Source organism: Haliotis rufescens, unplaced genomic scaffold (genome assembly GCF_023055435.1).
Source record: "Haliotis rufescens isolate VD_foot unplaced genomic scaffold, xgHalRufe1.0.p SCAF_16, whole genome shotgun sequence".
NCBI lineage: Eukaryota > Metazoa > Mollusca > Gastropoda > Lepetellida > Haliotidae > Haliotis > Haliotis rufescens.
In genome coordinates, this window is record NW_025963846.1 from 22,420,593 (window position 1) to 22,441,565 (window position 20,973).

The 20,973-nt window shown below is 42.2% G+C and overlaps 1 protein-coding gene across 1 annotated transcript; it reads left to right on the forward strand.

The window, feature by feature from the left end:
• The first annotated feature begins 1,496 nt into the window (after nucleotides 1–1,496).
• On the forward strand, nucleotides 1,497–3,590 carry LOC124118147. The gene has a single exon (XM_046480251.2). The coding sequence runs from the start codon at nucleotides 1,781–1,783 to the stop codon at nucleotides 3,188–3,190; it is 1,410 nt and encodes a 469-aa protein (XP_046336207.2). The 5' UTR covers nucleotides 1,497–1,780; the 3' UTR covers nucleotides 3,191–3,590.
• Nucleotides 3,591–20,973: the final 17,383 nt, after the last annotated feature.

Below are 20,973 nucleotides of genomic sequence, written 5' to 3' on the forward strand. Positions count from 1 at the left end.
ATTGTACAGTAGACACATTATTCTAGGGTTGTTTCCCATACATTGTACAGCAGACTCATTATTCTAGGGTTGTTTCCAGTAGATTGTACAGTAGACTCATTATTCTAGGGCTGTTTCCCGTTCATTGTACAGTAGACGCATTATTCCAGCGTTGTTTCCCATGAATTGTACTGTAGACATTATTCTATGGCTGTTTCCCGTACATTGTACAGTAGAGTCATTATTCTAGGGTTGTTTCCCGTACATTGTACAGTAGACACATTATTCTAGGGTTGTTTCCCGTACATTGTACAGTAGACACATTGCTCTAGGGTTGTTTCCCATACATTGTACAGCAGACTCATTATTCTAGGGTTGTTTCCCGTACATTGTACAGCAGACTCATTATTCTAGGGTTGTTTCCCATACATTGTACAGCAGACTCATTATTCTAGGGTTGTTTCCCATAAATTGTACAGTAGACTCATTATTCTAGGGTTGTTTCCCATGCATTGTTTAGAAGACTGAACGTGTGTGCTACGTTCTTTTTCTCTCCGTTGTGTCCTTAACACGTGTCACAACATTAAAAAAAGTATCCTCAGTAGAGTGAGTGAGTTGGGTTTAACGCCGCTTTTGACAGTATTCCAGTTATATCACGGCGCGTCAGCTTAATGTGATGCAGGTCTCAGACGTTTACCACTTCGGTGAAACCCAGGAGCACGGGTATGGTGCTGACAAACCTAGAAACATAATCGGGTGAACCGGGATTCGAACCCACAATCACACGTTTCTGGCGTGCCCAAGGGACGCAACTCTGCACAGTGAATCGCGACGCCTTAGACGACTGGTCCACCCGTGCCCCCCGTTATAACCAATCTCGATTATTCCCATCAAATCCACAATACACTCCTGCTTCTCCAAAGGCTTGATTAAGTTTTCACTGAGATGTGTTATCCCCCTTGTACGAGCGTTCCACTTCATTTTACCCCAGGCATACCCAGATTTAAAGTCATACAAAACGACAGAGTAATGAAGATGAAATATCATTGATCAACTTTTGGATTAATTGACAATGTTAAAATTGTAAATATGTTTGATTAAATGTGTGTAGAATTCAGAGACTATGATGGAATTAACGACGATTAATTAACGAAAATAACATGTTTAATATTGGTTTACATATCCTGTTTGTCATTCTTTAACCGCACCCCCTTCCACTGAAGTTACAAAGGCCGAAGTGGACACACACCTGGATCCTTCCCTGGATGAGACTCCCCAAATATTGTTGATTTCTTTGATTTGAATGTCACATATATTTTCTAAAACGACATTTTACTAAAACTAACGCTAGAGAAAATACAATGCACACACATAGTGTTCATAAATAACACTAAGCTTGCCTGTATGACAGCGGGACCCTGCTGACAGCGAGCGAGATCACGAACATTCCAGAAGCGATAAGCTCCCCCTACTGCGATATTTTTAGTCTCGCGAATGCGCACTGGCGCTGTTTCGTCACATCCGTAAACAGTAACACGTTATCATTCCAGATCTCGAATCCTCTCTTACTTACTCGTTGCGTTTGCTGGAAGAATCGACGAGGTTGTGGGTGTATTGTGTAGCTGTATATAAGGTGAGGGTTTTAACTGGATGTCATTCTGTCATTCAGCTTCAACACTGAACACGACTGACAACAGACCGCCGAAGCAGCGCGAACTCCAAGTGTATATACAACGTAACTGGGCCATTTACATTGAACAACTTCACCTACGGCGTTGACGAGAAGAAACCATCAACGACGATGTTGTTCCACGTGGTACCCGAGAACATGTTCGGAGACCGTGCCGGTTGTTCAAGACCCTGCTTTTACCGGAGACACCCATGCCGTCGACAGCAGCAGTTGAGTAATATTGGGTTTCTCCACGACATTCTCCGCCCTCTAATGGTGATGTCGCACAACAACCCTGGGTCGGAACGCTGTCACGGTAGACGCCCATGTGACACAGATACATGTCAGGGTGTCACACGTCGAGGGACACAGAAGGAGGAGTGTCCTTCCCAGAAACAGGTGCCGAAGTCTATGATTGCATGCCTCGATTTCCGCGGTTTTTCTGCAGATGAAATAAAAGTGAAAGTCACAGACAGCGCCGTAGTTGTGTGTGGCCGACATGATGACCCCGAGAACTCCTTCCGGGTCACTAGAACACTTCCGCTGCCACCTGGTGTTGACAAAACGGGAATTATCTGCCGATATGTTGACGGCAAGGTCACCCTTGAGATACCCGCCTCCGCGAAAGACAGCGTGGAGGACAAATCGGAGAGGCAAGAGGATGAGAAGAAAGTTGAACACAAAGAGGAGAATATCAAAACTGACCCTACCAGGACAAGTAACGCGGGCGATGATGATGACGATGACGATGGAATGGGAATAGATAGGGAAGCCCAAGCAGCTTTTCAAGTAGGCATGGAACATCTGACGGGACTTTTTTCCAGCATCTTTGGTCTTCCTCCCGAGGAGAAGAAAGATTTGCTCCATAGGAGTCCTGATGAGAAAGAAGAACCTGCTGAACAGACAAACACAGGTCTAGACAGAGATGAACCTCGCCCGGAAGACGACAACACGACGGAAACAGAGTCCTTGGGCGATCTAACGGATGTCGAGGAAGAGAGAAGCGAGGAAGAGAAAGGGGAAAAAGGAGATACCTGCCTAATGTTGAAATATGACGAGAAGATGTCTCTCACAGATGACGCTGATGACTTCCTGCACGTGGAGAAACAGACGACAGGTGACAGTGCTCCAGAGCAGACGACAGTCCGTATAATGCCCGAAGACGAAGATGTAGCCCGACTGACGTCTGATAGAGAGGAAGATGTTCCGAAGACAGAGGTCGAAGCCGAGAATAAAGTTCCCGTCTCCTCAACATCACCAGATTTCGAAATTCGGTTCGATCTGTCCAGCTACAAACCAGACAACATCCGGGTAGTTGTAAGAAGTGGTGACGTCATCGTGGAAGCCGAGCGCGAGAGCAAGTATGACGGTTACAGCGAGACTGAGACACTGCGAAGGCGCATTCGTCTCCCGGACAAAGTGGACCAGTCCATGTTGACGAGTGTCCTGAATGCAGAAGGCGAGATGACCATTCAGGCGCCATTCCTGTCTCAGGCCATCAGTGGGAAGGAAGAGAAAACTGTCCCGGTTATTTGGGAGTGATTTGAGATCGTGGAAAGTTCATGACGGATATATGGATCTCAGTATTCGACCAGTTGAGGTTGTCTTATCACATTGCTGACTCAATATTTATCTAAAAGCTTATACGTATTTATCAATGTATGTACATAAATCATATCAACAAAATATGCGTCTTCATAAATACTTACTGTTACTGAAGAGATAATCAGTTCTATGATAATGGTGTTATATGACACTGAAGGATAACAGACGTTAAAGTGTACATACTTTCTAGCATTCCCCTGTACATAATCCTATAATTTCCCAAATTACATACCAAATAGCCATTTATCTTTTAAGCTTCTTTTAAGTTACATTTGTATTGTTGATACGTGTATCGTGTTTCACAAAGTAATAAAATGACATAATACATTCATCCACAGCCTGAGGTTTTTATTTATGTGTTGCAGGAGCTCGGTGATATGAAGACTTGTTTCCATTTAATACACACACTATATACTTATGTAAGATAAGTACGCGATAACTCGCAAAGAATAATGAAAACGAAGCGTGGTTTATTTCACGTTAAATAGACATTAATACACGAGTGTCTGCCAGACACCATTTATCTTACAATGCGCTGTTTCAAAGCGCAACAAACGAGCGAAAGAAAATGTTTGTTTGTTTGTTGCTCTACGCCGCACTCAGCGAATTTCCAGCCATATGACGGCGGTCTGTGTAAATAATCCGAGATATCGCTGTGAGGAGCTTGAGAACGGTCATGAGTGGCGTCATCCGACGTACTGCTTACTCGAGAAGATCCGGGGTTGAATAGGTCTTCAGCAACCCGTGCTTGCCATAAAAGGCGACTAACGGGATCGGGTGGTCAGGCTCGCTGACTTAGTTGAAGCATGTCATCGATCCCAATTGCATGGGTCCCGTGAAGATCCGGGGTAGAATAGGTCTTCAGCAACCCATGCTTGCCGGAAAGGGCGACTATGCTTGTCGTAAGAGACGACTAACGGGATCGGGTGGTCAGGCTCGCTGATGCATGACATCGTATCCGAATTACATGGATCGATGCTCCTGATGTCAATCAGTGTGGTCCAGACTCGATTATTTAGCCGTCATATATAGCTGGAATATTAATGAGTGCGGCGTTAAACAAACAAACAAACACACAAACTGCTTACTACTCAAAACTAATGTCACTCTACGTGTAATGGTCTGTGGATTATCAAGGCGATGATGATAATGCAAACTATATAAGATCAAAGAACATGTTTTAACCCGCTGGATGCCGAGATATTTTCTGACGCACGTGTACATTTTCCTGTGAATAATAATTTTCACCTTAAAGAAATAACCAAATATGTGTAACAATGTTTACTTCCGTATGACATCACTACCAATGACCGACTTTTACAAAATGGCGTGTTCACTGACAACAGTACGCCGTATTTACAGAGGAGGATTTTCGTTGATTGAGGTGTATTTACATAAATGTGTCATGTAAGTAATCAGAAACATTCTGACAATTCTGCGTACTTGTTTGTTTGTTGTTTAACGTCGCACTCAGCATTATTCCAGCTATATGACGGCGGTCTGTAAATAATCGAGTCTGGACCAGACAATCCAGTGATTAATATCATGAGCATCGATCCACGGAATTGGGATCGATTACATGCATCAACCAAGTCAGCGAGCCTGACCATCCGATCCCGTTAGTCGTCTCCTACGACAAGCATAGTCGCCTTTTACGGCAAGCACGGGATCTTCACGGGTCTATATGCTGCCTTCGAGGCTCAGTTCAGGAATGTAGCTAGACAGTCACGCTTAACTGACCAGCAGTGTGCAGTGATGCTGGGTTGCGCTCTGGAAGGAGCAGCACAGGTGTTTATGCAAGTTTACCTGAGCGAAGTCGCTACGATTACCAATGGCTTGCCGATACTCTTCGGAGACGGTACGGTAGTAGTTTACCTGATGTTAAGCAGGAAGAATGACTAAACCGGAACCGCAAGCCTGGGAAATCAATAGCAGACTTGAGAGATGATATTTGGCGACTTGTCCAGGAAGTCTATCCGGATCTGGATGATGGCCTCTAGGAGAGATTGGCGCTAGATGCTCTCAATAGAGACTAAAGACAAAGATCTCCGTCTCCGATTCCTTAAAAGGGTGTTTGCACGCTACAAGGAGCAGTTGGTGTTGCAGAGATGTACGAGTCTGTGTTAGGCGGACCAAACTGTCGGACCACTCAGCGATCTGTGAGAGCCACTGCATATCCACAACCTACAGGGAGAAAAGTACATTTTAAGTCGCCTGAGAGAATTGTCGAGAATACAGCTGAACCCTAAGCTTATAGACTCAAGTGGACAGCTGGAAGGCGCGGCAGAGGCGCAACCACAATATTTTCTCACAGCTGATTCACAGCGAGCTATTGCAATGATTAGACCTTGTTTCAAAATAGGCGATGAAGGCCAGTTAATGAATGTCAAACTTGGTAACACTTACTTTACCTCGTTAGTGGACACTGGTAACCAGGTGTCTTGGATATCTTCTAGATCTTACAAGCGTCCTCCTCGTTCTGGCGCACTGAGTCCTATTGCTTTGTTATTGGAAACCGTTAATGGAACTTTGTTTCCTGTGAACGGAATATTCAAGGCACTGCTGACTATAAGTGAGGACATGGAACCTACTCAGGAAGAATGTCTTGTAGCTGAGATTGAGTACTCGTTCGAAGTTGATGGTATTTTGGTCATGGACATACTCACTGTTCTAGGTGCTGTTGCTGATCTTGCAGATCACAAGATCAAGTTACAGGGAGTTTGGTTACCTGCTTTTGCAGCTGATAGAACTGCAATAGTAGCTGATGATACCTTGGTCCCACCGCAGTCAGTGTCTTATGTTAAACTGTCCTTACCGGGTATTGAACAGAACACTAAGGATGTTCTTGTCGAGCCATGTAAGGAGATATTAGTACAAAGTGGCCTTCTCATGGGTTGTGGTGTTGTCAACTGGGCTAGCGCAACTTATGTTAAAGTCATTAATGTGACATATAACCATTACTCCTACCTCTGGTAGAATTTTGGCTCAATGTCAAAGTGTTACTTTGCCTTTAAACGAAACGATCAAGAAAGTTGCAAAACTTAATGTCAAAAGTGCCGTCATTCCCGATTATCTGAAACATCTCTTTGAAAAGAGGGCGGGTAAGAAGGGGGGATCAGCGAAAGCCTCTTCCTCTTGCTCTGCCCTGTCTGTCCAAACGTCACAGGCTGTTACTGAACCCCAATGTGAGAAACAAATTGATTCTGTTCCTCTTTCATGTTCACCTTCAAAAAGGCCATCCATGTCTGATCTACAGATAAAAATTTCAGCACTTAGGGAGCGCAATACTGTGTTGCAGCAGGCTCTTGCCGCTCGCCATGGTGCACATTGGCCATCCTGCCTTGATATCCCCACAAACAGGCCCAAACTAGATGAATTCATTGCCAAGGGCTGGGAGGCAATGGCCGTGTAACAGTCTGCCGAGGGTAGGCGATTCCAGCAGCAGCTTGACCAGCGTCGCGCTGCTGATGCCTTTATCCGAGGTATGGCACATGGCAGTGGCAGCCAGCTGACACTGTACTTGTAGATTTTCTTTCCATTTTTTTAAAATAAAGGCTCTTATCTTTTCTGTTATTGATCTTATCTTTTCTCTCTTGATTTCTTGTTGATTGGTTCATGTGGAAAACAGACGCAAAAAGACAATACATGCTTATTAAAGAACTGTGTTTCAAGGAACTGAACTTTGAAGAAACGAAGAATTGTATTTCACAGAGTATTGATTTGTGTTTTACCGACATATTTCCCTGTGAATGACTACCTTGTGATAATAAGAAATGTGATTTCATAATATAAGGATATGCATCGTAACTTTTGGATTCAATTTTTTTATACATGTAAGTATACTGACCCGCAAAAGAAACGTCACCCCAAGTAACACTGCATGGAAAGTTGTCATTTAAATATCTGGGTAATATTTGTCTAAGTTTCTAAAACTTAATATTACCTTGTCCGGAAAAATGAAATTTGATGATAAAAACCCCAAAGAAGATGACAATAAAACCGATCGCCCAAACGCACATGCGTCCCCCATTCCTTGCCCTCTATAAATCCACCCAGGTTGGATAACATTCATTCGTTACTGAATTGCTACCACATGCCAAGATTGACAAGAAATCAATGGTGTCACATCAGCTTGGTACATTGAACAAGACCCGTGAAGATTCCGGGGTAGAATAGGTCTTCAGCAACCAATGCTTGCCATAAAGGGTTAATATGCTTGTCGTGAAAGGCGACTAACCGGATCGGGCGGTCATGCTCGCTGACTTGGTTGATGCATGTCATCGTATCCCAATTGTGTGGATCGATGCTCATGATGTCAATCATCGGATTATCTGGTCCAGACTCGATTATTTACAGACCGCCGTCATATAAGATTCTGGGGTAGAATAGGTCTTCAGCAACCCATGCTTGCCGTAAAGGGTTACTATGCTTGTCGTAAAAGGCGACTAACAGGATCGGGTGGTCAGGCTTGTGATATTAATCACTGGGTTGTCTGATCCAGACTCGATTATTTACAGACCGCCGTCATATAGCTGGAATATTGCTGAGTGCGGCGTTAAACAACAAACCAACCAACCAACCAAATCTTGAGACCACACGCCATGCCTCATTTGGCACGCCGCCGCAACCATGAGTTGCAGCATTTTAACGCCCGTGCCCACACTGCGAGAGCAACAAGAGACTTCCTCCAACGGAATGGCATCAGAACCATGCAGCGGCCTACCCTCCGTCCCGATTTAAATCCCATTGAGCACCTGTGAGACGAGATTCAAAGACGGCTGAATGACGTCCGACCAAGGCTGACAAATGCAGCTGAACTGCGTCAGGCGTTCCTCAGAGTTTGGGCTCAAGTGCCAATGGCCTTCATCAACAGCCTCATTCATTCCATGTATCGACGTTGCACGGCAGTCATCGATGCACATGGCGGACACACGAGATACTGACTTTTCCATTTTCTCAGAGACAAGTGTTGTGTTTCACTTTAAGAAATTTGACACTTTAACTTAAACCTTGATGATCAGTTTTGCCAAGTTTCATCTTTTTAATACGTCTCAAAGTATGTTTACAGTGTTTGGACATATAAGGTATCTCATATATCATCCATGGTGACGTTTCTTTTGCGGTTCAGTATATCATAGATATGTGTCCATTGACAATTATCAAGTTAGGAGTTATAATTGTATGTATATGATGTATTATAACATGTATTAGGTTGAATTATTGATATTGTTACACAACAAACCCCATTCGTCAACTGCCTGTTACCTTGTAAGGGCCAACTGCCAGAGAAAAAAACAACATGAATATCTATCTGTGAAATAGTGGTATAGATCTTAACAGGATTAGAAATTACGTTTTCGATAATTGAAATGCAATGCATAATGCCATGTTGATGTAAATGTGTTAAAAAAAGGGGCTATTGTTATATAGTTTGGCTCGGTCGTGAACAATCGAGACCTTCGGTTTTCGCCCACTTTCCCGAAATCATTTTAAAGTTTATATAGCTGTCCAAGATATTATTATTTATTATTACATACACGTCTTGTGTGTAAAAACTATGTATGTTGTAGGTATAAGATCAATTAAATGTTTCATCGTAGTATTTAACAGTTATAGTTAGGTCCAGTGATCGGCACATCGTATGTTTGGTGTTTAGTCGCTTTCTTCTCGCTCTACCTTTTGTGGTCCTTTGCTACATGTATTTCCGGAAGTGACGTAACCATGATTATAATCTCGTTCCAAACGTGTTGCAGAAATAATAGACTCAACCTTAGTTGTAGTTTCGGCCCAGCGAGTTTTTAGAAATTTTACAATGATTGCATAGACGTATTTAACAGTTTTTTTCTAATAATTACCGTGCAACATTATTGGCGCTGCCTTTTCGCATAATAAACAAAAGCTAGAATTGGTAGAAATTGATTATCTAACTGTCAAAACCGACAAGCGTCAACATAGTGTACGGCTTGCAGTTAATTTATGTTTGTATTGAAATTGTAACTGTCATAATAACAAGTAAAGTTTTCAATTTACTTTTATTATTTTTTTTTATATAGTTTTCTTTTAATTCGGTTTAACAATATCTCTTTGAAATTTACGGCTGGGATGGGACAGAAAATATCCTGACGACCACGTCCCCTACCCCAAACTCGTTACAGTCAGGCTCGGTCGAAAACGATCGAGACCTTCGGTTTTCGACCATTTTACCCAAAATCGTTTTGAAGTTGTTAAAGCGGTTCAAGATATGATAATTTATTATTGCATACACGTCTTGTGTGTAAAAAGTACTTAAACTATATATATTGTATTAATCAGTTCAATTAAATGTATTATCGTAATTATTAACAGTTATAGTTAGCTCCAGTGATCGGCTCAAATAGTCCCGTGATCAACTGGCGCTTACGTCATCAAAAGTTGTGTAGTTTTATGCTTTCAATCCACTAAATATTGATTCCAAAATACTTCCGGGAACGCCTTCCTGGACATGTTACTGGGTTGGTTACATCCATCTCAATTACTGTCACATATTTTATATGGTGTTAAATGGCATTCTTCTCGCTCTAACGTTTGGCGTCTTCAGATATATGCATTTCAGGAAGTGGCGTCACCTTGATTGTAATCACGTTCCAAATCAGTTACAGACTCTGCGTATGTTGTAGTATTTGTCCGTTACATATTTTGTTGTTTAAAGCCGCACTCAGCAATATTCCAGCTATATGACGGCGGACTCTAATGATCGAGTCTGGACCAGACAATCCAGTGATTGGCATCATGAGCAGTCACTGGATTGTCTGGTCCAGACTCGATTTTTTTACAGTCCACCGTCATATAGCAGGAATATTGCTGAGTGCCGCGTAAAACAACCAACCAACCAACCAACCAATCAGTCTATAACAAGTTAGATGCTGTTAAATTGACCATGGCTGAGAAAATTTCTGAAGTTTCTAATACTTCGGTTTTGTGTGAAGTGTTTGACGTTTATTTGAATCATCAGGGATGGGGGTGCTTTTGAACAGACCGAACCACCTGAACGTGAATTATCAAATATCTTCGCGTGAAGACACCTCCGAAGAACTCTTCGTTGTTACTCAGTCAGCTCTACAGAATTTAACTGATCGGGTTCACCATCACGCAACTCAAGAGAACTGTACGCACGCCTTAAAACTGAATGAAATAAGCAGATTTGGACATGTCGGAAAAGTTCCCTTCAGTTGTGGTCAGCATTGTGTTAAATGGGACACGTCTAGTCGTATTGAAGGGGGGAGGTTTCAAGCGAATACTCGTATTGTTGATGACTTGTTGGACCCGTGAAGATCCGGGGTAGAATAGGTCTTAAGCAACCCATGCTTGCCGTAAAAGGCGACTGTGTTTGTCGTAATAGTCGACTAATGGGATCGGGTGGTCAGGCTCGCTGACGTGGTTGATGCATGTCATCGATCCCTATCACTAGATTGTCTGGTCCAGACTCGATTATTTACAGACAGCCGTCATATAGCTGCATGGAATATTGCGGAGTGCGGCGTTAAAGAACAAACCAACCAACCAACATGGTTTGTTTCTTTTACGCCGCACTCAGCAATATTCCATGCAGCTATATGACGGCGGTCTGTAAATAATCGGACCCGAGAAGATTCCGGGGTAGAAGAGGTATTCAGCAACCCATGCTTGCCGCAAAAGGCGACTAACGGAATCGAGTGGTTAGGCTCGCTGACTTGGATGATGCATGTCATCGATCCCAATTGCGCGGATCGATGCTCATGATGTCAATCACTGGATTGTCAGACTCGATTATTTACAAACCGTAGTCATATAGCTGAGTGCGGCGTTAAACAACAAACAAAAACTAAATAATCGAGTCTACACCAGACAATCAAATGATTGACATCATGAGCATCGATCCATGCATATTGGGATATGATGACATGCATCAACCAAGACAGAGAGCCTGACCACCCGATCCCGTTAGTCGCCTATTACGACAAGCATAGTCACCTTTTACGGCAAGCATGTGTTGCTTAAGACCTTTTGTACCCCGGATCTTCACGGGTCCGTATGGATGGAGAGAAAAAATGCAGCTGAGAGCGACATTGTCGCTTTGAGTTGCGAGACCAAGAAATGTGTTCATGCCGAAGTGGTTGGTTATAAGAGAGGATGATCCGTGTAGCCAGCGACATGAAATGCATAGTATTCGAAAATTATATAACCATCTTGATGAAAATAATGTTGAAATCCATGTTCACGCACATGACAGAAATGCTAGTGTGAACAAATATTTATCAGAACATTGTTTGGAAGTATGTAATGCAAATGATACTTGGCATGCCACAAAAGGAATCCGAAGGGAATTAAAATCTCTTTCACGGAGTGACGTACGTGACACGAGGAACTTTCGGACAAGTGTGCCTCCGTCAAAACACATTGCTACTGGGCAATGAAAACGTGTGACGGAAGCGAACAAAAATACTTTCATCACTTGACAATATTATTGACCATTACCAGGTTCAGGCAAAACGTACACCCCGACGAAAACACTATTGAAATCACCGAGTGCTGTAGATATTTTGTTTGTTGTTTAACGCCGCACTCAGCAATATTCCAGCTACATGACGGCGGTCTGTAAGTTATCGAGTCTGGACCAGACAATCCAGTGATTGACAACACGAGCATTGGGATCGATAACATGCATCAACCATGTCATCGAGCCTGACCACCCGATCTCGTTAGTCGCCTCTTACGACAAGAATAGTTGTCTATTACGACAAGCATGGATTGCTGAAGAGCTTTTCTACCCCGCATCTTTTTTCACGGGTTGATATTTTGAGAATTGCTATTCACAAACTCCAAATATATCGTACACCACATATTTACGTTTGGTGCCGTGGCACACATTATATTGAATGTTTTAATAACACTGCTCTAATGTATCACGACAAACGTATTTCGTTCTCGTCCAGAGAATACAAGGGCAGGACGAATTTGTGTGTGTTAGACTGGAATAAAAACAGATCGTGGACATTCCACGGTGACATCAAATGACGATGTGCGCCATCACCGAAAACGAAATGGCAGGAAGGTTTTGAAACCAAAGACGTACGCGTTTGTTTTGAAGTCGTGGAAATGTTTGATGAATATTTATTACAGTTACTGGTGAGTGTAACAGTGCACAAACTTACGTCCTTGTTGCCACGTGGGTGGGTGTTTACATATCATGTCGCCTCGTCACCCGTTTACATATTAACCGACCCGTGAAGATTCCAGGTAGAATAGGTCTTCAGCAACCCATGCTTGCCGTAAAAGGCGACTGTGCTTGTCGTAAGTGGCGACTAACGGGATCGGGGGGGGGTCGAGCTCGCTGACTTGGTTGATGCATGTCATCGATCCCAATTGCGTGTGGATCGATGGTCATGATGTCAATCACAGGATTGTCTGGTCCAGACTCGATTATTGAAGACCGCCGTCATATAGCTGGAATATTGCTGAGTGCGTCAGACTACTCGTATAAGCTCCGCCCACTAGAGTGCGGTAGTCACTATATCGCAGATGCCCCTTTAAGAAGAGTTTTTTTAATGAAATACAACTATATATTCAAGATTTTTTAACCGTCAGCTTTTTGTCGCCAAGAAACTTACCTTAACAAACCACATCAATTTGATATCCGTCAGAACAGTTTAGGAGGAGGTTATGTCCTGGTGAGTCAGAGCATAATCCATGGTCCTGTTCCACTCAACTTCAATCTTCGAACTGTTGCTGTCCGTCAACTCTGAACATAAGTGTTTACATTATGTTCACTGTATCGTCCACCTTACCAATTATCCGTAAATCAGATTTAGTTGTTGGTTGATTTGTTGTTTAACGCCGCACTCAGCAATATTCCAGCTATATGACGGCGGTCTGTAAATAATCGACTCTGGACCAGACAATCCAGTGATTGATATCATGAGCATCATGATACCTACGCAATTGGGATCGATGACACGCATCAAACCAAGTCAGCGAGCCTGACCACCCGATCCCGTTAGTCGCCTCTTAAAACATTACAAGCATATATAGTCACCTTTATTTATAACATTAAGGGTTCTTTATACGGAGAATATGCAGGATGACAAGTTTCAGAAATTGGGGACATTTCAAATTGCATATGGATTTCGGGCCCATTGATATGTCTCCAGCAACCCATGCTTGCCGTAAGTGGCGACTAACGGGATCGGGTGGTCAGGCTCGCTGACTTGGTTGATATATGTCATCGATCCCAATTGCGTGGATCGATGCTCATGATGTAAATCACTGGATTGTCTGGTCCAGACTCGATTATTTACAGACCGCCGTCATATAGCGGGAATATTGCTGTTTGTTGGAACAATCCGGAAAAAAAGAAGATATTTTCAGAAGCAAGATACCAACAGATTGCTCACTCAGTTGATTTGTTTGTATTTAACGCCGCACTTAGCAATGTTCCAACTACACTACCGTGCCAAAAGTTTAAGGGACACTTGAGACATCGCAAGTTTGTCAAGTGACCATCGCATTTGGTTTAGCACGTCCAACTTTCGACCCGCGAAATGCTATGATGCGAAAGAAAGTTTTGCCCACAGATTGATGACGACATCAAGTGTCGCGTGCTACGTGCTTTAAAATTGTTGTCTCCGTTTCTCGCGATATCTGCCGCTGACTTTATGATTGTTCGGATAAGGATTATTTTGTCGCCTGACTAAACAATACGTTATCATTGACCTGCATTTGAATGGTAAATCCTGCAGAGAAATGAGTCAACTACAATAAGGGCACAGTTCATGGTGTGATTCATTCATCGCTTCAGCGAGAGAGGAAGTTTGGAAAATCACCCACGAACTGGTAGACCGAGGATTCTGAGCAACCGTGACAGAGGTGTGTTGATTCGTAGTGTCAAAGTCAATAGAAGATCAGCATGTAAAGACTGTGGATAAAAATTAAAAAGCGTTTCTAGTTTTTTGTTTTTTTTCATTTCAGATCAGAAAATGAAAATTATTTGCTTGTAGCGAAGATGATTACCTATCACCAAATTTAATTAATTAACACTATTTGTGCTACAGTGAAATTAACATAGGGGGCCTAGGCCTACAAGATCACACAAAATCTATGTGAAATAACGTGTAGGACCAGACTGATAAAATGATTGAAAACCGGACACAAACATTCACTTACCGTTCAACTCGTTCGATGTAGGATTGTTGACAAAGTCTTGCAACTCAAGCTGCCATTGGGACTGCGTAACTTCAACACAATTTCTCGTTGTGTCCCTATATTGTACCGTAGAATTTTTAATCCAGTTTTTTTTTTTATCCCGATACGACCTCACATTTCCTGCAATCCCGTGAAGGATTGTACATGTTTCTTGAACTTAACAAACAAACAAACAAACCGAGTCACACAGATCATAACCACTGTCAAAATTTGTATTGTTGGCTGGTTTGTTGTTTAACTCAGCAATATTCCAGCTATATGACGGCGGTCTGTAAATAATCGAGTCTGGACCAGACAATCCAGTGATTAATCATCATGAGCATCGGTTCACGCAATTGGGACACGATGACCTGCATCAACCAAGTCAGCGAGCCTGGCCACCCGATCCCGTTAGTCACCTTTTACGACAAGCATGGGTTGCTGAAGACCTCTTCTACCCCGGATCTTCACGGTGTTGTACTGACCCTAACGAAGATGAGGTTGAACTCATGAACTATTGGGCTTGATATTCCATGTCACATGGTTTCAAAGATCTTTTTGAATACACTGGATGTACTCCGTGTGATGTTGGAGCCCCTTATAGTGTGGCTAGACCGAGAAACTGTGAGAATGACCATGCCAATGGGATTTAGAAGGTATACATGGAATCAGAAATTGTTATAGCTATTGACTGTTTCGAAATATTTATTGAAATGCCATCAAACGTTGAGGCAGGAGTGGTTGGATGTTTTTTTTGTTTAACGCCGCACTCAGCAATATTACAGCTATATGACGGCTGTCTGTAAAAAATCGAGTCTGGACCAGACAAACCAGTGATTAATATCATGAGCATCGATCTACACGCAATTGGGATCGATGACATGTATCGACCAAGTCAGTGAGCCTGACCACCCGATCCCGTTAGTCGCTTTTTACGGCAAGCAAGGGTTGCTGAAGACCTATTCTACCCCAGAATCTTCACATTACAAGCACCACAACACGGTCAAATTTCTTATTGGTAATACCCCCCAAGGAACAGTTTCGTTCTTGTCAAGAGCCTGGGGTTTTCTAGAGAAGCTCTTACCAGATGTTGTGCTCGCAGACGGGATTTGATGTCAGAGACAGTGTAGGATTAATGGCTGCAACTGTCAAGGTACCACCTGCCTTCACAAAGGGGAAATCACAGTTACCAGTTATAGAGCTTGAAGAATCACGAGGACTCGCTCACCTGAGAATTCATGTTGAACGTGTGATTGGGCAGTTAAGGCAAAAGTACAACATCTTGTCTCACACAATACCTATCAACTTCTTGTTGGTAAATGATGGAAAAGGGGTGACAACTATTGACAAAACTGCAAGAGTTTGTAGTGCTTTAGTAAACCTTAATGATTCCTTTGTGCCTTTAAACAGTTCCTGCTCTTCGATATGGAAAAAAAAAACCTATTTGGAAAAAATACATTGAACCCCTCCAAAAACAACAACAAACAAACAACAAAACAACAACAACAACAAACAAACATGTCTACAGTTTTTCATATTAAATGAAAATCCAAGCTGCACTGATGAGTCCTGGGGGGACGAAACATGTATCAATCTATGTTAAAAAGTTAAAATTGATAAAGATATTGCTTGCTCTCATTCACTCTTATTTATATACCATGTTTACTTTGCTGTATACATAGTAGAGTTGTGACCATAAATCAATATGTATTCGTATCACGATCTTTGAACATGTGATACAATACATTGATATGCCTTCCATGTATCGATATATTTGCGATACGTTTTAGAATTAAAATGCACCTGTTTTGTATCAAAATCATCCAAAAAGATTATATTTGTCAAATAACAGGCATGTTCATCACTGAAATGAGCATCATGACACATATCGAACCGAATCGTATTATAAAGCATGTATCACAATATGTATTGTATCGTGACAAATGTGTATCGCACAACACTTAATACAAAGTAATAAATTAAGATTTTATCAGCTATAAATTCTCTTGTCTTTTTGTGCATAAACAAGGTAATATGATATCTCAATTTCAAAGAAATGGTTGGGTTGGTTGGTTTGTTGTTTAACGCCGCACTCAGCAATATTCCAGCTATATGACGGCGGTCTGTAAATAATCGAGTCTGGACCAGAAAATCGAGTGATTAATATCATGAGCATCGATCAACCAAGTCAGCGAGCCTGACCACCCGATCCCGTTAGTCGCCTTTTACGACAAGCATAGTCACCTTTTATGGCAAGCATGGGTTGCTGAAGACCTATTCTACCCCGGAATCTTCACGGGTCTTCAATGAAATGAAAAGCTAAAATGAAAGATAATTAATTTATTCTAGTTTTTAGATATATAAGTGTTGTAAAAAGCATCAATTATATCAATATGATCAAATGCATTATCAGTATCAAGCATTTATTTCCACACATGTAAGTGTGAGCTGACCTATCATTGATAATAGATAACAATGATAGCTATTAATTGAAATGTGACATTGCATTTTCCCCAGGCTTAAAACAACCCTTATTCAGAAGATGGTATATGCTATTAAGTCATATTAATAATCTTAACGTCTATTCATAAGGGCCCGTGAAGACGCCGGGGTAGAATAGGTCTTCAGCAACCCATGCTTGCCGTAATAGGCGACTATGCTTGTCGTAAAAGGCGACTAACGGGATCGGGTGGTCAGGCTCGCTGACTTGGTTGATGCATGTCATCGATCCTAATTGCGTGTGGATCGATGTTCATGATGTCAATTACTGGATTGTCTGGTCCAGACTCGATTATTTACAGACCGCCGTCATATAGCTGGAATATTGCTGAGTGCGGCGTTAAACGACCAGCCAACCAACCATTTCGCCTGGATCGATGCTCATGATATTAATCACTGGATTGTCTGGTCCAGACTCGATTACCGCCGTCATATAGCTGGAATATTGCTGAGAGCGGCGTTAAACAACAATCCAATCCAGTGTCTTCATGTTGTATTCCCCAGCGAACCTGTGGGCTGCCGGGTTGTATGTGCACACTAAAACGTGACGTCATTGCACATTCTACATTGGAATACAATGACATGCATCAACCAAGTCGGCGAGTCTGACCACCCGATCCCCTTTGTCGCCTTTTACGACTAGCATGGATAACTGTAGAACAATTCAAGTAAAAACATTTATCATGTAATGGGTAGGTTTCTCGGCAGGATAAAAATCAACGGATAAAAACGATATCCGTTAGGGTCGTATGCAGATAGAGATGCAAATATCGAAGGTCAAGTAGGGACTACTTTAAGTGTTTATAAACAAACATTGTGTCTCCCTTGTCATTCGGCGATCGAGTCAGTATTAACCGACGGGAATCTGGATAAACTATAGCTACAGGGAGAATTGCTATCATTATCAAAATAACAGTCTGATATACTGAAAATCAGTGTCTGCCTGTGACGTAGCTAAGACATTTTATAAGTTTTGGTAACTTTGGAGATATAAATTTCGATACAATTTTGCGAGGGCACTAAGCCTAGCCAAGCGGGATCAGTGGCCACATCTGTGCTTGTAGACCTGCGGCTTGAAAACTTTTCCACAAATAAAAATAGTTGGATTTGGCGGAAATATGTTTGAATTGTTACCTCGTTTCGTTTTGTCGATGTGTGTACATCTGAATGCACTTCTTAACGTTATGTCAGGACAGGCCGACTGTCTCATAGACTAGGGTTAGAATAGCTTCCCTTTGACAAAGGGCAGTTACTCTAGCCGTCAGACCGATGGATTGCCGCGAAAGGCAAGTAAAAACAATTGTTGTTTTGCGTGTATGTTGCTTAGCTACTGTATAAGAAACAGATTTCAGTTGGAACTATTTTGGCTAGTCACTCTCCGACTGACACATCACTTACCCTGTGACGTAATAAATATTAATGCGCGCATTCGTGGAAACTCGCAATGTTTCGGTGATGTTTCCTAATGCAGTATATTTACCATCCCCAAACACACTCGCGTGATAACCTCTATGTATTTTGAACTAGCTCGCATTATAGTATAGTATATCTTGCACTTTTCAGTAAGTAATGTGGAGTCTGGACTGAGATACAAACTAACTCATTATAAGATCTTAATCAACTATCCCGCGACATGGGCAAAAAAGAACACAGCTTCCCTTCAGTCTTACTTCGATGATATCAATTGTGTGGACCCGTGAAGATTCCGGGGTAGAATAGGTCTTCAGCAACCCATGCTTGCCGTAAAAGGTGACTATGCTTGTCGTAAAAGGCGACTAAAGGGGTTGGGTGGTCAGGCTCGCTGACTTGGTTGATATATGTCATCGATCCCAATTGCGTGGATCGATGCTCATGATGTAAATCACTGGATTGTCTGGTCCAGACTCGATTATTTACAGACCGCCGTCATATAGCGGGAATATTGCTGTTTGTTGGAACAATCCGGAAAAAAAGAAGATATTTTCAGAAGCAAGATACCAACAGATTGCTCACTCAGTTGATTTGTTTGTATTTAACGCCGCACTTAGCAATGTTCCAACTACACTACCGTGCCAAAAGTTTAAGGGACACTTGAGACATCGCAAGTTTGTCAAGTGACCATCGCATTTGGTTTAGCACGTCCAACTTTCGACCCGCGAAATGCTATGATGCGAAAGAAAGTTTTGCCCACAGATTGATGACGACATCAAGTGTCGCGTGCTACGTGCTTTAAAATTGTTGTCTCCGTTTCTCGCGATATCTGCCGCTGACTTTATGATTGTTCGGATAAGGATTATTTTGTCGCCTGACTAAACAATACGTTATCATTGACCTGCATTTGAATGGTAAATCCTGCAGAGAAATGAGTCAACTACAATAAGGGCACAGTTCATGGTGTGATTCATTCATCGCTTCAGCGAGAGAGGAAGTTTGGAAAATCACCCACGAACTGGTAGACCGAGGATTCTGAGCAACCGTGACAGAGGTGTGTTGATTCGTAGTGTCAAAGTCAATAGAAGATCAGCATGTAAAGACTGTGGATAAAAATTAAAAAGCGTTTCTAGTTTTTTGTTTTTTTTCATTTCAGATCAGAAAATGAAAATTATTTGCTTGTAGCGAAGATGATTACCTATCACCAAATTTAATTAATTAACACTATTTGTGCTACAGTGAAATTAACATAGGGGGCCTAGGCCTACAAGATCACACAAAATCTATGTGAAATAACGTGTAGGACCAGACTGATAAAATGATTGAAAACCGGACACAAACATTCACTTACCGTTCAACTCGTTCGATGTAGGATTGTTGACAAAGTCTTGCAACTCAAGCTGCCATTGGGACTGCGTAACTTCAACACAATTTCTCGTTGTGTCCCTATATTGTACCGTAGAATTTTTAATCCAGTTTTTTTTTTATCCCGATACGACCTCACATTTCCTGCAATCCCGTGAAGGATTGTACATGTTTCTTGAACTTAACAAAGAGTGCCAACAAACAAACAAACAAACAAACAAACCGAGTCACACAGATCATAACCACTGTCAAAATTTGTATTGTTGGCTGGTTTGTTGTTTAACTCAGCAATATTCCAGCTATATGACGGCGGTCTGTAAATAATCGAGTCTGGACCAGACAATCCAGTGATTAATCATCATGAGCATCGGTTCACGCAATTGGGACACGATGACCTGCATCAACCAAGTCAGCGAGCCTGGCCACCCGATCCCGTTAGTCACCTTTTACGACAAGCATGGGTTGCTGAAGACCTCTTCTACCCCGGATCTTCACGGTGTTGTACTGACCCTAACGAAGATGAGGTTGAACTCATGAACTATTGGGCTTGATATTCCATGTCACATGGTTTCAAAGATCTTTTTGAATACACTGGATGTACTCCGTGTGATGTTGGAGCCCCTTATAGTGTGGCTAGACCGAGAAACTGTGAGAATGACCATGCCAATGGAATTTAGAAGGTATACATGGAATCAGAAATTGTTATAGCTATTGACTGTTTCGAAATATTTATTGAAATGCCATCAAACGTTGAGGCAGGAGTGGTTGGATGTTTTTTTTGTTTAACGCCGCACTCAGCAATATTACAGCTATATGACGGCTGTCTGTAAAAAATCGAGTCTGGACCAGACAAACCAGTGATTAATATCATGAGCATCGATCTACACGCAATTGGGATCGATGACATGTATCGACCAAGTCAGTGAGCCTGACCACCCGATCCCGTTAGTCGCTTTTTACGGCAAGCAAGGGTTGCTGAAGACCTATTCTACCCCAGAATCTTCACATTACAAGCACCACAACACGGTCAAATTTCTTATTGGTAATACCCCCCAAGGAACAGTTTCGTTCTTGTCAAGAGCCTGGGGTTTTCTAGAGAAGCTCTTACCAGGAGATGTTGTGCTCGCAGACGGGATTTGATGTCAGAGACAGTGTAGGATTAATGGCTGCAACTGTCAAGGTACCACCTGCCTTCACAAAGAGAAATCACAGTTACCAGTTATAGAGCTTGAAGAATCACGAGGACTCGC